This window comes from Camelus bactrianus, chromosome 18, assembly GCF_048773025.1.
Source record: "Camelus bactrianus isolate YW-2024 breed Bactrian camel chromosome 18, ASM4877302v1, whole genome shotgun sequence".
Classification (NCBI taxonomy): Eukaryota; Metazoa; Chordata; class Mammalia; order Artiodactyla; family Camelidae; genus Camelus; species Camelus bactrianus.
Window position 1 is genome coordinate 47,056,246 of NC_133556.1, and position 20,639 is coordinate 47,076,884.

Consider the following 20,639-nt stretch of genomic DNA (forward strand, 5'->3'; position numbering starts at 1 on the left):
CATTGTATTTATCTAGTTATACATGTGCCTGTCCCCGCAGTTATTGTGGGGACTCTAAGACTTTTGAACCACATTAAATTTCACAGAGCATACTAAATGCTCGAAAGATGTTTGTTGAATATATTTGCAAGAACACTTTTATAAAAAATATTCTGGATTGTCTCAGTCAGGGAAGGCATCCATACAATATGCTCTAATGTATTTCCTTTCACCTCATGACATACCAGAAATTATCAACCAGAGAAAAGAATGCTCTTTTACTTCTCACATGGATGAAAGTAGTAGACACTATCTATCAAAACACCAGAAAAAAGGTGGCATACTGCTACACAAGGGTTATAGACATCACTAACAAACCTTTATATCTTTGCAATGCATAGTAAGAGTCTATAGATTCATAAGACCTGAATAGTAAAGCCATCAGAGTAGGTGGGACAAACATCAAACTCTCTCAAGTTACCCATTGTTGCATAACCCAAAAACTTTAAATGCTGCTTTAAAAAAAAAAAAAAAAAACTTCATGGCAGTACAATTTAGGGGACTCCTTTCATTAATGAAGTGGAGGTGATACTAGAAGGACAATTATCATTATTCAGTCATCAGCAGAAGTATCAGATATTCCTAATACTGGCCACCTGCCTAAATCATCTTTATTGCTTCATTTCTGATAATCTGATTTTGTTCCAAGAGTTATACTCATATAACTACATTTTTGAGCATTTCGTCTTCCTCTAGTGAACAAATGTATACCTATAGGTCATAGGCTCTACTGAACTGGATCCTGACAAGAGTCAGAAGACTTGACCAATGTCAATATGCCTAAAATGAGAATTATTTTCTCCACATATAAAGCCATCAAAGGAAGCTAAACTGATTTAAAGAGGTGAGAAAAAATCAAAACCAACTGGCATTAACAGTATAAATAACACACTTGATAAGAAATAAATGGACAGAAGCTGCAGCTCTGCAAGCCTGAGTTTCAGTCTCAGTTGGGGGCAACCACAGGACAACTGCAAATTTAATAGGTTCTGAAAATAAGAAGGCAATAGAAAGATTTGATAATCTCTACACACATCCCAAGCTAACCAGGAAACAATGGTAATGAACAGAAAAAACCCAAGAGTGCCAGCGGAAAGTAAAATATGAGGCAGACATAAAATTGAACATTGAATGTGCTCCCAAATCCACACACAGATGGTGGAGACCTCAGGGGCTCAAGGTGTTTTGAGTAAAACATCTGGCCAATCATTGGCTGAGAACTAAGTTATACAGATACAAAGATGATCTGTTTGAACCCCCCCCAAAGAATTAAAACAATAACTGAGCAGAAAAATGAATAGCCAAACATCATGGAGAGGAGATCAGATTCCACATATTAAGTCCAGACAATTACTAATAAATAAACCCTTGGAGTGGGGAAGGTCAGAATCCATAGTTGCAAAGACATATTAACTAAAATGTCCAGTATTCAACAATTATAAAAAAAAAAAAAAAAAGAAAGAAACTCTCAAAAAACAGGAAAGCATGACCTATCCTCAGGGAAGAAAAAGTCAATGAAAATTGAATGGACTCAAATTCTAGATTTAGCAGACAAAAAGACCTCAAAATTCTATTATAAATATGCTTAAATATTTAAAATAAATTATACTTAAAGAATTAAAGGAAAATATGACAATTACTCAAAAATAAGAATTATCAAGAGAAATAAAATCTATAAAAAGTAACTAAAAGATTCCAGAGATGAAAAATACAATAATGGAATGAAAAATTCACAAAATAGTCTAGGTAATGTACTTGAGAAGAGAGAAGGGAGAAATAGTGAGGTTGAAAGTAGATCAATAACTATTATCTACTTCTAGGAATGGAACAAATGAATTAAAAAAAATTAAACATAGCCTCAGAAACCTCTGGGATAATATTAAACAGACTAATATAAATATAATGAGGGTCCTAGACGAAAAGAAGAGAGAGAAAAAAACACAAAACAATTTGGCTGAAAAATTGCCAAATTTGATTTAAAAAACACATTTAAAGATCCAAGAGGTTCAATGAGCCCCAAGTATAATAAAAATTGATTCACACCTAGACACACCATACCCAAAGTGCTGAAAGACAAAGACAAAGAGTTAACCTTGAAACCGTAAAATGACAAACACATTATCATATATAGGAGAACAAAAATAAGATTTATGACTGATGTCCCATCAGAACCAATGGTGACCAGGAGCCAGTGGAAGAATATATTCAAAGTACTGAAAAATAAAATTGTCAACCAAGAAATCTCTATCCAGAAAAACTATCCTTCAAAAAAAATTAAAGTGGTAAAGACATTTCCAGATTTAAAAAGATTATGAGAAATTACTGTTAGAAGACCTGCTCAAAGGAGAAGACACCAGATGTTAATTCCTATCCAAAGATGTAATGAAAAGCAAAGGAGGTGGTAAATGTATTCAAATATATACACACACACACACACACACACACACACACACACACACACACACACACACACACATATATATATATATATATATATATATATACGCAAGTGTATATATATAATATAAAAAAACTATAAAATATTTTTCACATTCCTTTTCAACCCCCTTAAAACCACCTGATTATATAAAATCATAATTTTAAAACTGCATTGCTAGGTTTATAAACTTTATATATGCAATACATATGATGATAAGAGCACAGAGGAGGAGAGATGACATGGAACTATACTGAAACAAAGTTGGTGTACTTAACTGGAAATTATTTAGTATTAATCTGAACAATACTGTGATAAGTTAGGAAGTATACTGCAATCCATAGAGCAGCCACTAAGAAAATAATTTTTAAAATACAGTTTAAAAATTCACAGTGTAGTTACAATAGTACAGTAAAAATATTTGTAAAAAATACAAAAGAAGGCAGTAAAGGAGGAACAAAGGAACAACAGAGACACATAAACCATACAATAAACAAATAGCAAAATGGCAAACGTAACTCCAGCCACATCAATCATAGCATCAAATGTGAATGGACTACAGACTCCAATCAAATGATAGGCTTGTCAAACTATATTAAAAAAGCAAGATCAAACTCCATGCTGCCTATAGAAGAAACACTGTATATTAAAACATGCAAACAGATTAAACTAAAATTGACTATAGACCTAAAAGAGCTAAATCATAAAACTTCTAGGGAAAAAATAGAAGAAAATATTTATCTTTTAAGAGGCAAAAATTTCTAAACTATGACAGCAAGAGCCTACTCTAGAAAAGAAAAAAATTGATGAATTAAACTTTATAAACATTTGAAACTATTGTGCTTCAGATATCATTTTAAAAATGAAAATATATTCCATTGACAGGGAGAAAATATTTGCAAATTGCATATCTGATAAAGAGTTTGAATCCAGAATACATAAAGAACTCCAATAATTCAATAATAAGAAAACAAAGCTTTGAAGTAAAACAATACACAAAAGTTTTGAATAGACAGTTTTCAAAAGATAGTATATGAATATCTAATAAGAACATGAAAAAATGCTCAATATTATTAGTTTTGTAGGGAAGTGAAAATTAAAACAACAAAGAGATGTTTATGGCAGCATTATTCATAACCAAAAGGTAGAAACAACCCAAATATCTACCAACTGATGAATAAACAAAATGTGATATATGCATAATGGAATATTATTCAGCAATATAAGAAGGAATGAAGTACTGATACATGCCACATCACTAATGAACCTGAAAAACATGTTATGTGAAAGAAGTCAGCCACAATATACACATATTGTATCATCCTATTTATGTGAAATTTCTAGAAATGGCAATTCTATAGACATATATAGCAGATCAGTAGTTATCTGGGACTGGGGGTAACAGTATGGGCTGACTGAAAATGGACTTAACAGAACTTTTCAGGTTATAGAAATCTTTAAAACCTGTTGTGCTTATGGTTTCACAAAAATATAAATTTGCCAAAAGTCATTTAACTGTACACTCACAATGAGTGAATTTTTTAATATGTAGACTAACCTAAAAGAGACCTTTAAAAAATCTCCATAGCAACCCGCTGGGACTGACTAAATGTGAGTAGTAAGTTATCCAACAAGTCAAATGGATCTCTCAGGTGTTATGGATTTAAGTGTGTCCCCTCCAAATTCATATGTTGAGGTCTTAAACTCAAATATGACTCTTTTTAGATGTAGGACCTTTAAAGGTTAAATGAGGTGATAAGGATGGGGCCCTAATCCAGTAAGACTAGCGGCCTTATAAGAAGAGGGAGAGACATCTGAGACAGGCACACAGAAAAAAGACCATGTAAGGACATAGCAAGAAGGCCAGTGGTCTGCAAGTCAAGGACAGAGGCTTCAAGAGAAGCCAGCTCTGTCAGCACCATGATGTTGAACTTCCATCCTCCAAAGCTGTGAGAAAATAAATTTCTATTGTTCAACCACCCAGCCTGTGGTAGTTGTCATGGCAGAACTGGCAGACCAATACACCAGGAAATGCCTGTGTCCACATACGATACTGCAGATCAGGTGGACAGGACACTCCACATGCTGTGTCACTACACAGCCTTCCCTCCTTATTTAGCCACGACCTCATAAAAAGAAAATGAAAAGCCAAATTGACAGAGATTAAAGTTTGATGGAGGTTTGAAATAAAAATTAACTCTTTGTAGAGAAACAGTGAGTTCATGGACTGAGATCTGTACCAGCAACATAAATGCACAGTGTGATCACATTTTTATTATATAAAAAAGAAGACAAATTGCCAGACACCTTCCCCTCATGTTTATGATGGCCCTAGGAGATCTTTACAAGACCTGGCTACCTATTCTAGTTGACCTCTAGTCAGTAGCCTCATGTCACTCTGAAACAAAATGGCCAGTATTTTTATTTTCATCTCTTGGTTTTAGTATATATTTTCAAAATGTTTATAATAAGAATGTGCTAAATTTCTCTTTTAGAAGTTATTTAAAATAAAGCTTTTTAACATGTTATCTCCTATACTTCTGAATTCTTTTACCATCAGAATTTCTTATGCCCTAGTATCCTCTATTATCTACTATCTTTTATTAATCCTCCTTAATCCCTTTTCTGCATAATCAAAATCTTATTGTTAGAGTGCTTGTTCATATGAAAAAAAATTTTAGGAGAAAATCGTTATATGCTTCCCATTTAATAACACAAAGCTGTATCTTGAGAAAATAGCAGAAAATCCAGTGTTGTCTGCTTGTGGGGGACAAAGCTGTGCCTTGAGGAGGAGGCGGCCCAGGATATAGTTACAGTTTGCCACCAATTAGTCAGGGAGCCTGAAATAATTCATATCCTATCTCAGACCATAGTTTCTTCAGATGCATAGACTATTTCAGGTTTTAAGGTTTTTATCTAGGGCTCCACAGTGAAAATGGACTTGTCTTCATTGTTGAGTTTTCTATTATTTTAGTTGCAGAAAATAAACTAAAAAGTTCTATTTACATGTTGAGAAAACACTGGAAAACCTTCAAAGTTCAAAAATCTAAGAAGATTTGAGAATAGATAACATAGAACCAAATGTATTATCTTTCTTGAGATATGCCACTCCATTGCAATTAGTTAGCTTTCTTTGTTGAGATTTAAATAAATATCAAGTAAAGGTTCTCATGTTTATATGGTCTTCAGCCTTTAAGATCAGTCTATACAGGCAGTCTGAAGTTGCTTCATTCTCCCAAAGGAAGATTTTCAGACAAAAAATCATGTCCTCAGTCACAATTTCTTTGTTACCATACTGATAAGAAGAAAAAAATGAAAAAAAAAAAAAGCTAAAAATACCTGAACACATACAGTTTTAGAAATTTGACCTACCTGGTATCATACACTGAAAAAGTTAATCAATTGGATTAAGTATATATGTGTTAGATGAAATATTCTACTGGATGAAAAAATGTGTAGGTTGCACATCTGGAGCTATTATCCACAATCAAGGAAGTCAGTATGAATGAAGATGACTGACAATCAAAAAAAATCAGGGTCTCTTAAAAAATGGTATATACCAAAAGCAAGCAGAAAACATTAATTTAGCTCCATTTCCCATAAATTTTCTGGTTTCTTTCAACTACTTTAGAATATTTCCATTTTAAATGAAAGCTTCTTATGAACCACTAGAATTTTTTAACTGGATTGAGCAACATAATTGGATATATATTTTAAATTATGTTAGAGTGACTTCTTTCTATAAAGGAAAGCTTCTCAATTTTAGGCATTATAATAAAAATAGTATGTTTTTAAACTAAGTTTTCTTTTGAAAATTCTAGTTTTAATAAGAAATTCAATAGAGTGAATTATTTACAGAAAAACCTACTATATTGCACGGCATTATCTAGTATGTGAAAGATCAATAAATGGCAGTACTTGCTGTCAAGAATATTTTAATCATCCACCTAATTATGTTTTTGTAGCACTGAACTTTTAAAGTGTCTCCACATAGTAAAATGGAAACAGCACTGAACTTGAAGAGACCAAGGATAAAGTTCCAGCTCTCGTAATGAGCTTAAAAAAGTCTCTTTCTAAGTCTCAGTTCTCTCAGCTGTAAAATGAACATAAATAAGCATATCATCTCCTCTAGCACACAGGTTATTATTATGATAATCAAAAGAGATGATACGGGTGGAAACCAATGGATAACATTCAATACAAAAATCTCTATAAAAATAAATCATTCTATAATTAGGTTCAACATTTAAACATTTTCAAAATAAAAATTATGAAAATCAACTTTCATAATTACTTAAGTATACTTAAGAATTTAAAGAATAATAATAACAAACACTTACTGAGCACTTACTATGGGCCACATATTTTACACAAGTTATTTCATTTAAATCTCATAACAGTGCAATGACTTAGACAGTATTACCTTCCTTTTATAGATGAGTGAAATAAGGCATAGCAGAGATAAATATCTTGTCCAAAGACACAGCTAATTAAGTGAAGGAGCCAGGAATTAAACCCAGGCAAGCTAATTCTAGAGCCATGCTCTAAACCTAAGCCTTTATGATATATTCCAGAATAATCAGTGGAGGAAAATATTACTATGAACTATTAATTTGAACAAAAAATTATATTTTAAATTAATAACACTGATCAGTATAAGTTTCTGAAATCTCAGGTGATTTCTATTTTGTCACATTCAATTTTTAAAATTTTATTATTAATTATAAAGAAAAATAAAGAATTTAAATGTACAACAGTAAACACTTTGTAGAACACCCTTATGATAGATTATTACTAAGTCATAAATAATGTTGTAAAAGATATTTATGCCTTGGAAATTTATGAGTACTGTTAAGCAAAAAAAAAAAAAAGTAGATTTTCAAACTACAGAAAACCTCAATTTTCATAAAATTGTTACATGCACAGAAAAAAACTGGGAACAATAAACATTAAATATTAATAATTGCTATTTATTAGTAATTTTATATATTTCTATATTCCCAAATTTTATATAATAAATATTAAATGTTTTTTCATCAAAAAAAGTTGCTTAAACAAACAACCTAGTCATGACCACTGAAGCACAAAGTGATTTGAATGCTTCTCTAGTCTGTGAACAAATATTTATCGAGAGTCTGGAAAACCTGTCTAAGTACTAGTGATTTGGCAGTGGCAAAGCAAAGTCCATATACAGGCAAAGAATTAGGTCAGTTTACATTAAGAACTAACAAAGGATGAGAACGTCAACCTATAATGAAGCCTCAACCTTGTCACCCTGACATTAATCATACCTTCCTATCGGCATGTGGGCCATTTTCCTCTATTAAAAAAAAAGTCCTGAAATCTTTTGTTTTGTTTGTTTACCTTTTCTTCTCAATTAAATTGTGGATACATCATCCACCATCTCTAAACAAAGCAGCAAGCCACAGCACCAGTGTGGACATAAAAAGAAATGCTGAGAAGAATCTTAACGGGTTAAGGAAAATTCATTGAGATTTCCCATAACTTTGGTGACAATTTCCACCCACTTAGTAGTTTTTAGAGAAGAGAGAAACGTTGCTCCATTTAATTTATTACATATTCCCATACACTACAATATTATCCTTTCACTTATTGTTCAGAAAATAATCAATTTTCAAACTGAATATCTATTGTATTGAAATAATTTATGTTTACACATTTAAACTTAACTATGTTCTTCAGTACCAAATCTAACCATTCAGGAGAAATCATTTTAGTATCAGTATTTCAAATATGATGATTTAAAATATATTCAGGCTAAACTTAGTGTATGAAAAATACATCAAGAACTTAAAACGTAAAAATCATCTCTGCCACCCCTCTTAAAATAACTTTATTGTATTCACTTCTTTTAACCTGTTCTTTAAGTCTCTTCTTTCATATATATTAAAATCGGGTTTTAAAAATTTGAAAAAAGGGATTTATAAGACAAGCTTACTGAAAGTAAAAGGAAGGAAGGAAAGAACAAGGGAGGAAAACAGGGAGGAAAAAAAGAAGGAAGGCAAAAGCAAAAGAAGAAAAGAAATGAGAAAACACTCGCCTCTGTGGACCAGGTCCCAAACCTCATCAATTTGCTGCTGGGTTGGGAAATGACCACAGTCATTGAAGAATTTAAGGAGCTCACTTCTTCCTAATCCTCGCCAGTCTTCCCTTTTAGCAAACATTGTTTCATAGACTACAAGGAGAAAAAAGATAAAATAAAATATTTTCTTTGTAAGTAATACATCAAGTACACACCCCACCTGAAATTGTCATCTCAATTTGGAGAAGATTTAACTCCGGTTTTATTTTGATGTCTGGTGGTAAGCCTCACGATGAAAGCAGCACTATCTCAGCCTCCTGGGGAAGGTTAGAAGGAAGTGGGCATGCTCCTCCCTCCCACATTCCACAGGAGTGAAATTTGGACTTGCTTCCCTAAAGAGAACACTGGCATCCTCCGGCCTGGTTTACATGACAGTTGTCCATAGACTCTGCACCCATCAATGCTCCAACCACATCATAAGCCATGGCTTCAGTGTCAGGGTTTCTGGGGGCCTGAGTTCTGTTGACCCATTTCAGCATTCATTTTTTTAGTTTCCCTAATTTTTTCATCTCTTTTTGACTTCTACTCACATTCTAACTAATTGAATTGGTGATTACATTTTGGATCACTTATTCTTCTCCTGATTTCGCCCTTACTATATCTGCATTTTGCTCATTGACTTCATGTATTCCTAGTTCAAGGTCCTTTGCCACTCCTGGCTCAAGGTTTCCCCAGAAAACCATTCAGGTGGGCCTTCCCTCACCTATCTCCCATACTTGGCATTAAACAGTGGTTAGATAATGACCAAAAGAATTGACATATATGTTTTGAGTGTAGCTATCCATAAACATTTTTTTTCCCAAAAGATGGTATTTACTCGCCATTCTGAAGTATATGGATAAGCCCCATGAAGCTGATTGTTAATCAGCATTGGCAAAAGGGCAGGGTCTGCCTCAGTACAGGGTTAGTTCTGAAATATGGGCTCCCAATGACAAAGGGCATCAGAGTGGTTTCGAACAGAAGTTAAAGTATCATCCTGGCAATCAACCAATGGACTTCAATTTTCTATCCATTCATTCACTCATTCAGTGGAAGTGGACAGTCATGAGACATCAACAAGTTCAAGAAATATTTAGTGATGGCCTGAATATGAGTAGCTATTCAAGATTCTGAAACACAGCAGAAAATAAACATAAATTTTTATTTAGCATACCTATGACTTTTTCTCTTTTCAAATAAGCAAATTAGAGCAGTTGCTATTGATGTCCCCTTCCATATTGCCTTACATTTCTGTGCATGCTGACCTGACTTTCAAGTGCCCGCACCTGCATTTCATTGCCTAAAGGCTCCCTCTGGCTGCAGGACTCCACTCTGTCCACCAGCACAGCCAGAAGTGCCAGGAAATTAAGGCTCCCAGTGGAGCAGCCCTTAACAACTGACTGGGGAAGCTGGTGGCTAAAGACCCAGCACTTGAGGCAAGATGGCCACACTACTCCCTACAGGGATAAAGCTCAGGTTGCCCACGTGGTAATCTGCTTCCCCCCCCCATCCCTTCCCTGTCTCACTTCTCCATTCTACTAACAGTATTTCCTGGGACTAACTCCTAAATAAGATAGTTGTACTCTCCCTCACTTTTCAATGGATTTTTAAGTAAAAGGAGTCCCAGCAGCTTCCTAATGAAAGAAGGGTTTTCTCTTTCTCTGCCTCTCTCATTTGTTTTCTCTTTCTCCCTTTTCTTCCAGTCTTTTCATCTCCCAAACACTTTGCTCCTTCTTCTTTTTCCTCTGGAAATCAGGCTATTGGATGGGGTGAACTGATTGAGTTCCATGACTTATATAGAATCTCTCTCTCTCTGACTTCTTCCTTCCTCAAGCACTAGCTACAGAAAAAGAGGCATTCTAACTCAAAGAATTCTGGTTATTTGTATATACTCTGCAACATATTTTAGAATAACTAATAAACTTAATAAAAACTGTCCTTTCAAAAAATACTTTTGAGCCCTTCTGATAGACCAGGCATTTGCTAATAGCAGGTGCATATTAATGATCATAACAGACACAGTTCTTGACTTCATGGAACCTACAGTCCACTGCAAAGTAAACATTTTATAGCTAGCTGAAACTACCAAAAAATGTAGCACTTTGGTATTACAAGGCAATAAATGACTGATTTCAATCAAATTAATTTATTTGCATCATTTTGTTGTTGTTGCTTTAAAGAAAATTTATGAATAGTTTTAAATTTAAAATGAAATTGAGAAGGAGGTACCAGAAATTTCCCATATATCTCCTCACCACTCTCAAGCATAGCCACCCCACAACCCCATTATCAGTATCACTCTCCAGGGTAATGCATTTGCTACCAAGGATAAACCTATATTGACACATCATAATCACTAAAGGCAATAGTTCACCTTACAGTTCACTCTTGGTGTTGTACATTCTATGAGTCTAGACAAATACATAATAACATTTATCCATCATTGCAGTATTGTATGAAATAGTTTTGCTGTCCTAAAACTCCTCTCTGTGCATGCCAATTCATCCTTCCCACCCACCTCATCCCACCCCTGGCAATCACTGAATTTTTATTTTCTCCACAGTTTTGCCTTTTCCAGAATGTTAGATAGATGGAATCATAAAGTATAAAGCCTTTTCACATTGGCTTTTTCCACTTAATAATATGCATTTAAGTTTCCTCCATGTCTTTTTATGGCTTCAAAGCTCATTTATTCTTAGAGTTAAATAATATTTCATTGTCTGGATTTACCACAGTTTATTTATCAATTCATCTATTAAAGGATATTTTGATTGCATTCAAGCCTTGGCAATTAACTAAAAGCTGCTATAGATATCATATGCAGGTTTTGTTTGGGTATAAATCTCATGTGGGTAAATACCAACAAGCATGATTGGTGGATTGTATAGTAAGAGTATGTTTAGTTTTGTAAGAATCCACCAAACTGTCTTTCAAAATGGCCATCATTTGGCATTCCCTCAACAATGAATGATAGTTCGTATGGCTCCACATTGTCGCCAGTGTTTGGTGTTGTTGGTGCTCTGGATTTTGGCCATCCAAATAGGTGTGTAGCAGTATCTCTTTGTTGTTTTAATTTGCATTTCCCTGACAACAAATGACATGGAGCATCATTCCCTACACTTACTTGTGATCTATCATCTTTGGTGAGTGTCGAGATCTTTGGCCCATATTTTAATCAAGTTGTTTGTTTTCTTACTGTTGAGTGTTAAGAATTCCTTGTATATTTTGGATAATAGTCCTTTATCGGATATGTCTTCTGAAAATATTTTCTCTCATTATGTGGCTTGTCTTCTTATTCTCTTGATATTGTCTTTCACAGAGCAAAAGCTTTAAAATTTTACTGTAGTCTAGGTTATTAATTATTTCTTTAATGAATCCTGTCTTTGGTGTTGTATCTAAAAAGGCATCATCTAGGTTTTCTCCTACGTTACCTTCTAGGAGTTTGATAGTTTTGCGTTTACACTTATTCTGTGATTCATGTTGAGTTAATTTTTGTGAAATGTATAAAGTCTGTGTTTAAGTTAATTGTTTTACATGTGAATGCCCAACTGTTCTAGCACCATTTGTTAAAAAGACTATCTTTGCTCTATTGCATTGCCTTGGCTCCTTTGTCAAAGACCGGTTGACTATATTTACAGGGGTCTGTTTCTGAACTCCCTATTTTGTTCCACGGCATATTTGTATATTCTTTTGCCAATACTACACTGTCTTAATAATTGTAGCTTTATAGTAAGTCTTGAAGTCAGGTAGCATCAGTACTCCAACTCTGTTGTTCTTTTTCAGTATTGTGTTGGCTATTCTGGTCTTTTGCCTCTTCATATAAACTTTAGAATCATTTTGTTGATATCCACAAAATAACTTGCTAAATTTTGAAGGGATTGCATTAAATCTATACATCAAGTAGGAAGAACTGACATCTTTACAATAATGAGTCTTCCTATCCATCAACACATAATATCTATCCATTTATTTAGTTCTTTGATTTTGCTAATCAAGGTCTCATAATTTTTCACATAGAGATCATGTACATATTCTGATACCTTCATACATGAGTATTTTATATTGGGGGGGCTAATGTAAATGTTAGTGTGTTTTTAATTTCAAAGTCCACTTGTTCATCCTTGGTATATAGGAAATCAATTAACATTTATATATTATCTTTGTATCCTGCAACCTTGATATAAATAGCTTATTATGTCCCAACAGTTTTTTGTCCATTCTTTCAGATTTTCTACATGGACAATCATGTAATCTGCAAACAAAGATAATTTTATTTCTTCCTTCCCAATCTGTATGCCTTTATTTCCTCTTCTTCCTTTACTGTGTTAGCAAGAATTTCCAGCATGATGTTGAAAAGGAGTGGTGACAGGATATCCTTGCCTTGTATCTGATCTTAGAGGAAAATCTTCAGGTTACTCACAATTAAGTATGATGCTAGCGGCAGGTTTTTTAAGATAATCTTCCTCGAGTTGTGGAAGTACCTCTCTATTTCTTGTTTACTGAGAGTTTTATTATGAATGGGTGTTGGAGTTTGTCAATTGCTTTTTCTGCACTTAGTGATATGAACATGTGATTTTTCATTTTTAGCCTATTGATGTGATAGCTTATATTAATTGATTTTTGAAAACTGAAACAGCCTTGCAAACCTGGGATAAATCCCACTTGGTTATGGCATACAACTCTTTTTATGTTTTTTAGGATTCAATTTGCTACTATTTTATAGAGTATTTTTGTTTTGATATTCATGAGAGATACTGGTTTGTAGTTTTCCTATATTGTCTTCACTTAATTTTGGTATTAAGGTAATGATAGCCACATAGAATGAGTTAAGAAGTATTCCCTCTGTATCTATACATTGGAAAAAGATGGTAGAAAATTTGTATAATTTCTTCCTTAATGTTTGATAGAATTCACCAGTGAACCCATCTGGGCCCGGTGCTTTCTATTTTGGAAGGTTATTAATTTTGGATTCAATTTTATTAATAGATATAGACTGATTCACATTGTCTCTTTCTTCTTGAGAGAGTTTTAGAAGATTCTGTCTTTCAAGGAATTGGTCCATTGTATCTAAGTTAACAAATATGTGAGCATAAAAAGTTGTGCATAGATGTGTTTATCATCATTTTAATATCCATAGGATCTTTAGCAATGTCCCCTTTTTCATTTCTGATATTAATAATTTGTGCCTTCTCTCTTTTCTTCTTAGTCAGTTTGGCTAAGGCTTATCAATTTTATTGATCTTTTCAAAAGACCACATGTTGGACTCATTGATTTTTCTCTATTGATTTCCTGTTTTCAATTTCATCGATTTCTGCTCTAATTCTTATTCTTTCTTTTCACTTATTTTGGATTAACTTTTTCTTCTTTATCAAGTTTCTTCAAGTGAAAACTTAGATTATTGATTTTAGATCTATCTTTCTTCCTTTCTAATATATACATTCAGTGCTATAAATTTCCCTCTAAACACTGCTTTTTCTGCATCCCACAAATTTTGATAAGTTGTATATTCATTTTCATTTAGTTCAAAATGTTTTCAGTTTCTTTTTAGATGTCTTCTGTGACTCACGTGTTATTTAGAAATCTGTTGTTTAACCCCTATGTATTTTGGGATTTTCCAGTTATCTTTCTGTTACTGATTTCCTGTTTAACTTCACTGTGGTTTTAGAGTAGACATTGTATGGTGTCCAATATTTTAAATTTGTTAAGGTGTATTTATGGCTCAGAGTATGGCCTATCTTGGTAAATGTTGCTTGTGACATTAAGAAAAATATGTATTCTACTGCTGTTGGATAAAGAAATTTAGAGAGGTCAGTTATATCCAGTTGACTGATGATACTGTTGAGGTCAACTGTGTGTACTACTCTGCTTCCTTGACCTGTCTATTTCTTATAGTGGAGCATTGAAGTCTCCAACTGTGATAGTGGATTCATCTGTTTCTCCTTGCAGGTCCATCAGTTTTTGCTTCACATAGTTTGATGCTATGTTAGGCACATACACAACTAGAACTGCTAATGTCTTCTTGGAGAACTGACCCCTTTATCATTATGTAATGCACTTCTTCATCCTTGATAATTTTCCTTAATTTGAAGTCTGCTCTGTCTGAAATTAATACAGATACTCTTGCTTTCATTTGATTAGTATTAACATGATGCATTTTTCTCCATCCATTTAATTTTAATCTAGGTATGTCTTTATATTTAAAATGGTTTTCATGTAGACAACATATAATTGGATTGTGTCTTTTGATCTACTCTGACAATGTCTATCTTTTAATTGGTGCCTTTATATAATTTAACATTCAAACTGATTACTGATACAGCTGGATTCATATCTACTATATCCTATAGTGTTTTTGGTTGTTACCCTTGTTCTTTGTTTTTGTTTTTATCTTCTATTTTTTTTCTGCTTTTTGTAGTTTTACTTGAGCATTTTATATGATTTAATTTTCACTTATTTCATAGCATATCTATTATAATTTTTTTTTAAATACTTGCCTTAGAGTTCACAGTACATGTTTACAGCTAATCTAAATCCACTTTCAAATAACACTATCTTACTTCATGGGTAATGCAAATACTTTACAATAACAAAATAATCCTAATTTCTACCTCTCATCCCTTGTGTAATTGTTGTCATTACTTCACTTATTTATAAGTATACATATATTAGCATATATAATTATACATAAGCTATATATGTATATTATAATTGAGCATATTGTTGGTATTATTTTGAATAAATTGTTATCTGTAAATCACTTAGCAATAAGAAAAATAAATATTTTATTTATTCTTATTTCTTCTCTTATATTTTATGTCTTCTGTGCTTTTCTTTACTTCATATAGTCTGAGTTTCTGACCTATATTATTTACTCTAAAATACTCTCTCTAAAAAACTTCCTTTAGCAGTTTTTTGCAAGGCAGATCTACCAGCAACAAATTGCTTCAATTTCTATTTGTCTGAGAAAGCCTTCACTTTTGAAGGATAATTTTTGCAAGGTACAGAATTACAGGTTGGTCGTCTGTTTCTCAATACTTTAACTATTTCATGCCATTCTTCATTCCTGTACAGCTTTGGATAAGTCAAATGTAATTCTTATTTTTTTTTCTCTACGAGCAAGGTGTTTTTTTCAGAATTTTTTTATCTTTAATTTTCTGTAATTTGATGATATGCCTAGGTGTAGTTTTTTGGAATTTATCTGCTTGGTGTTCTCTGGACTTCCTAGATCTTTGGTTTGGTGTCTGACGTTAATTTGGGGGAAATTCTCAGTCATTATTGTTATAAATATTTCTTCTGCTCCTTTCTCTCTTTCTTCTCCCTCTGGTATTCCCATTATACATAAGTTACTCTTTCTGTAATTGCCCTACCATCCTTGGATGTTTTTTTCTTTTTTTTCTTTTTTTTTTTTTTAGTCTTTGATCTCTTTGATTTTCAGTGTTCAAGGATTCCATTGATATATTTTCTAACTCAGAGAATCTTTCCTCAGCCATGTCCAATCTACTAATAAGCCCATCAAAGGCATTCTTCATTTCTGTTACAGTGTTTTTTTATCATTAGCATTTTTTTTTTTTTTTGGTTCTTTCTTAGGGTTTCCATCTCTCTGCCTACATTGTCCATTTGTTCTTGTATGCTGTCTATTTTATCCACAATTAGCATAGCAATCATAGTTGTTTTAAATCCTCAGTCTGATAATTCCCACATCACTGCCATGTCTGTTCTGATGTTTGCTTTGTCTTTATAAACTGTGTTTTTGAATACATTGTAATTTTTCCTTGACAGCCAGACATGATATACTAGGTAAAAGGAACTGGTATAAAAAAGCCTTTAGTAATATGGTGATAAGGTGTTGGGGGAGAGAGTGTTCTAAAGCCTTATGGTTAAGTCTTAGTCTCTAAGTGAGCTTATGTCTCTGAACTGTGAACTTCACAAGCATTTTTGGTTTTTTCTCTCCTCAGGTGGGAGAAGTTGGTCAGAGTGGACTGGAGTTGAGTTTTTCTCTTTCCCAGGTTCATTAGGCTCTGATAATACCTAGCAGGTTAAGCTCTGGTTAATCATTTTCTCCTGAAGGCAAGCCTTGTTAAGAATGGAGTGCTCTGGCATATTTCAAAATGGTTCATTTTCTCATATTTATTGTGGGAATCTGGTTGAGCTCCTGGTTGTCAATATCACAGCATTATGGAGGCCCCACTATGACCTGGTCCCCTTTGAATGTTTAACTCTCAGAGTTGTCCACATTAAGCCTCCAGCAATTCATCATTTACAGTTCATTTTTCCTACCCCAGGACTGTTCTCCCATCAGTTCCTGCTCCTGAGTCTCTGCTCTGGTAACCTGTATTTCCCTGTATTTGCATGCCTATGTCTCCAATCTTGACAGCAGCATTTTGTCCTGTGTTCTTCCCTCTCTTATAGAGTCAAGAAGAGCTGCTGATTTTTTAGTCTGTTTAGCTTTTCTACTGTTAAGATGGAGTAGTGACTTCCAAGCTTCTTACATGTGGAAGCAGAAACCAGAATCCTTTACTTATTTTTTCATAAAATAACTGGCTGTAATAGCCATCCTAATCTTAAGCAATACTAAATTCATTGAATATAATAAAAATCAAGATCTCTGAAAGTTAAGATACAAATTAGGAAACTTGTTCTGTGCATAGAATTTCAACACTAATAAGCAACATGTAATGGATATCTGTTGTTTAGTTGGTTGAGTGTCCATTAATATTCTTTTATTATCAATATGCAGTTTTCCTTCAGGAAGCTACCCATCCCCTTAATGGATATAGCTTCTCTGCAACTCTCAAGCAAATTCTGTCCTCCCATGGCAAAGTGCTGGACACATAACTCAACCTAAACCAATCAGGTGCTCTCTCAGAATTTAAATTTAAAGCTTAATAACAAAGTGATATATATAGTGATATCAGTTTATCTAGCACTCAGAAGTAAACAGAGATTGCCCCTTTTTTTGCTCTCTAGATCTCTGGAGCAGCTCTGGTTCATGTTCTAATGGAAATCTGATTCTTTAGCTATCTTTCTTCTATCTTTCCTATAAATTTCTTTTTTTCTTTTTTTTTTTTTTTTTGCTTTGGTCAGCCAGAATGATTTTTCTGTTGCTTATAAGCACAAGATCTTTTATAAATTAATCAAAATAAAAAATATGTCAGCTTAAGATGCAACGAGATTCAGCAAGAAAAATCTGGTCTACTTTTGGTGTCCATAGGTAATTATTTGTAAATTATATATAAATTTCCAGCGGTTAAATTAATTCCAAACCTAAAATCAAACCAGAAATGACAGCATCACTTACATTTTTTTCTGTCCATCCATTCCTCTAGCTCTGCAAGGTTTATAATTTGTCTTGTCCTCCAAAGACCAAGTCGATATTTAACATGGTAGATTAGTCTGCAATACTTGTTTATAACTGCTCTCAAATCTGGTCCATGATACAAAGCCTATAAAACAGTAGTATGGTCAGCTGAACTCCATATATACTTCTCCTATGTAAATTTAATCTAATTTTGCACCTTTCATTTCATCAATCTCACCCAGTTTCTTAGATTACGGATGTATTTATTTATGTTTCTAAGCTAGGCTGGTTAAATACATGCATTATAGAGTGGGATAATCTCCCTAAAGTTCAGAGAGTTTCAATGTTGAGTTGCTCTGTCATCACATACTCATACTTCCTGTACAGTAGAGGTTTCAATAATAAACTTTTATAGAAGCTTCCTAGGTTGGTATCCAGATTTCTATAATATGTAGCCCACTTAGCCAGAAAAAAAAAAATCTGGTAAGGCATTATTCTGTAATGGATGATTCTTGCCTAAGCTATCCACTCTGAGAGCTCAAATACTTGTGTTTTCTTTTGAAAATAGTATATGTATGTCTTTTACCTATTTTCAACTGAATTTTTTTCACGTTTTACTTCCTGATTTCTAGAACCTGAATATTAAAGAAATTAACCCTTTTCAGCATATGCGCAAATTTTATCAGTTTACTTTTCATCTGTGACTATATTTTTTCTGTGTATGCATTTTCTACATTCTACTACAGTAGACTTTTAAAAATTAAAGTATAAAAAATTCATCTATTGCAGGCTTGTTTTCTTTTCTAAATAGCCAGTTCCATTTTATTTATCAATTTAATTATTTTTACATTTTACATTTTCTAGCTCATTAATTTCTCTACTCATCTTTTTTAATTCCTTTAGATTTATTTTCCCTCCTTGACTTCTTAAATTAAAGATTTAAATTATCTATTTTCATTTTGCTAGGAATGTAGTTAAGTTTATGAATTTTCCTCTGAGTCAGCTTTCCTTTCATGTGTTTTGCATACCATTATACAAGTAAGAAAAAAAAAAAAACTGAAGCATAAAATCTTTAAATAGCTTTCCCAAGGTCCTGTAGTTAGTAAGTTGCAGAATTGGTTGTGAAATCAAAACAAGGACACTCCAGAACCCACACTTTTAACTACACACTATATTCCTCTTAATTTACTTGCATTTTATATTTTTCACACATTCTGTAAATTTTTGTTTTGGTTTATTCCCTAGTATATTTATTTTTTATAACACTTACGAGTGTTCTTGCTCTTGAGATTTATTTTCTGTTTTGTATGATTCTTTAAAGGTTGTTTCTGTCATTTTATTTTTCTTTGTCTTTGCTTAATTTCATGGTTCTTCTCTGAAATTTTAAAATGTAATGTTTCAGTCTATATTTCTTAATTTATTGATATTATCAATGAAATAATATTTCTTATTTTGCCTGAATGAAAAAATAAATTAGCACAATTTCACTACTTCCCTCTTCTCCTTTATCCCTCCATCTGAATTCCATCAGAATCAGGCAGATTCTGAATGTTTGCTAATGTGTTTCAATATTCAATAAGTTTCTAATGTGTATTTTTAATCTGCCTTTTGTCCAGTAGACTCTTGTTGTTTTGTTTTGTTTTAAATAATGGATTGTTCACACTTTTGGAGCATTCCCCACTGTATGAAACTTAGTAGGAGGCAGAACTCACCTCTTACAATTTGAAGCCACAAATCAGATGCTTATGACCCAAGCCTCCTCTGTTGCTAGGATGCAGACATGTGACAAAGCTTCATACATTATCCACACCAGCATCAGGCTTTGAATTGAAACTAATAATGCTTTTAAAAGTGAAACAGTGGGAAATCTATTTGTGTGGCAGAGTAACCATGGAGCAATAATCCACTTTTCAAGGGTAGCATTTGTGAAGGCAGTAATACCCAGGATTCAGCATCTGCATCAGACTCTGTGCAGGATTTGGCTAGAGTCCTGGGCACTATCTAGGCTAGCCTTCATCATTCCCTTCATGCTTCTGAGCTTAGTTCTTCAGACCTCTGCCCAATATTCTACTCAGTGCCTTTCTGCTTAAATCTGTCAGTAGGTTTCTTTTGCTTATAACTAAGAATCAAACACTGTTTTAATTGTATCCTTAGAATATGAGCCAAAAGATTCCACCTTAGAATGCTGCTTAGTGGAATGATGACATTTGCTAAGAGAGCAAGGACACTAGGCAGCGACCAAACCCAATTTGAGTGTTTTCCCAACAAATTTACTAAATCCTTTTTTGTGGACACACCTTATAAAGAACACTTCTCAGATCCGAGGCATTCGGAAAGTGACCTAGGAGTTTTCCATGGTTAAGAAGTTGGGTGAGAGAAAATTGCAATGGTCCCTCTTTGTGGTTACTACAGCATGCCTCTCCACCAGTCTTCCATATGGAAATATGCCTCAGTTGTGATGGTATGTACATCTCTGTATGTAGGTTTTCCCCCATATTTCTAAATGTTTCTCAAGATAGAATTAAATCCAAAAAAAATGTACAGATTGATATTTACAGCAGCAATATTAGAATAAAAGACTCATAAATTACTGATTATAATTTTCCAATTCATGTTGACTTAAAGGAAAAATGTATCATACTTACACATCAGGATTTAAACTTTTTTTTTCCAATATGCATTTCAAGTTTGCTTTTTATTTGGTATGGTCATATCTTTCTTTTTTAAATAATGAATGATTGCTTGTTTGGAGAAGTCCACTACTATATGATACTTAGTGGGAC

The 20,639-nt window shown here is 33.3% G+C and overlaps 2 protein-coding genes across 2 annotated transcripts in view; one reads left to right on the plus strand and one right to left on the minus strand.

Annotated features, from left to right (window-relative positions):
- The window catches only part of LOC141573952 (mitogen-activated protein kinase kinase kinase kinase 1-like), a 640,645-nt gene that overhangs the window by 508,186 nt on the left and 111,820 nt on the right, over positions 1 to 20,639 (plus strand). The window lies entirely within an intron of this gene.
- The window catches only part of LOC123618043 (IQ domain-containing protein M-like), a 179,812-nt gene that overhangs the window by 148,586 nt on the left and 10,587 nt on the right, over positions 1 to 20,639 (minus strand). Inside the window, 2 exon segments of the mRNA XM_074346859.1 lie at positions 8,538 to 8,672; positions 17,857 to 18,001. Of these exon segments, the coding sequence (XP_074202960.1) occupies positions 8,538 to 8,672; positions 17,857 to 18,001 (280 nt within the window).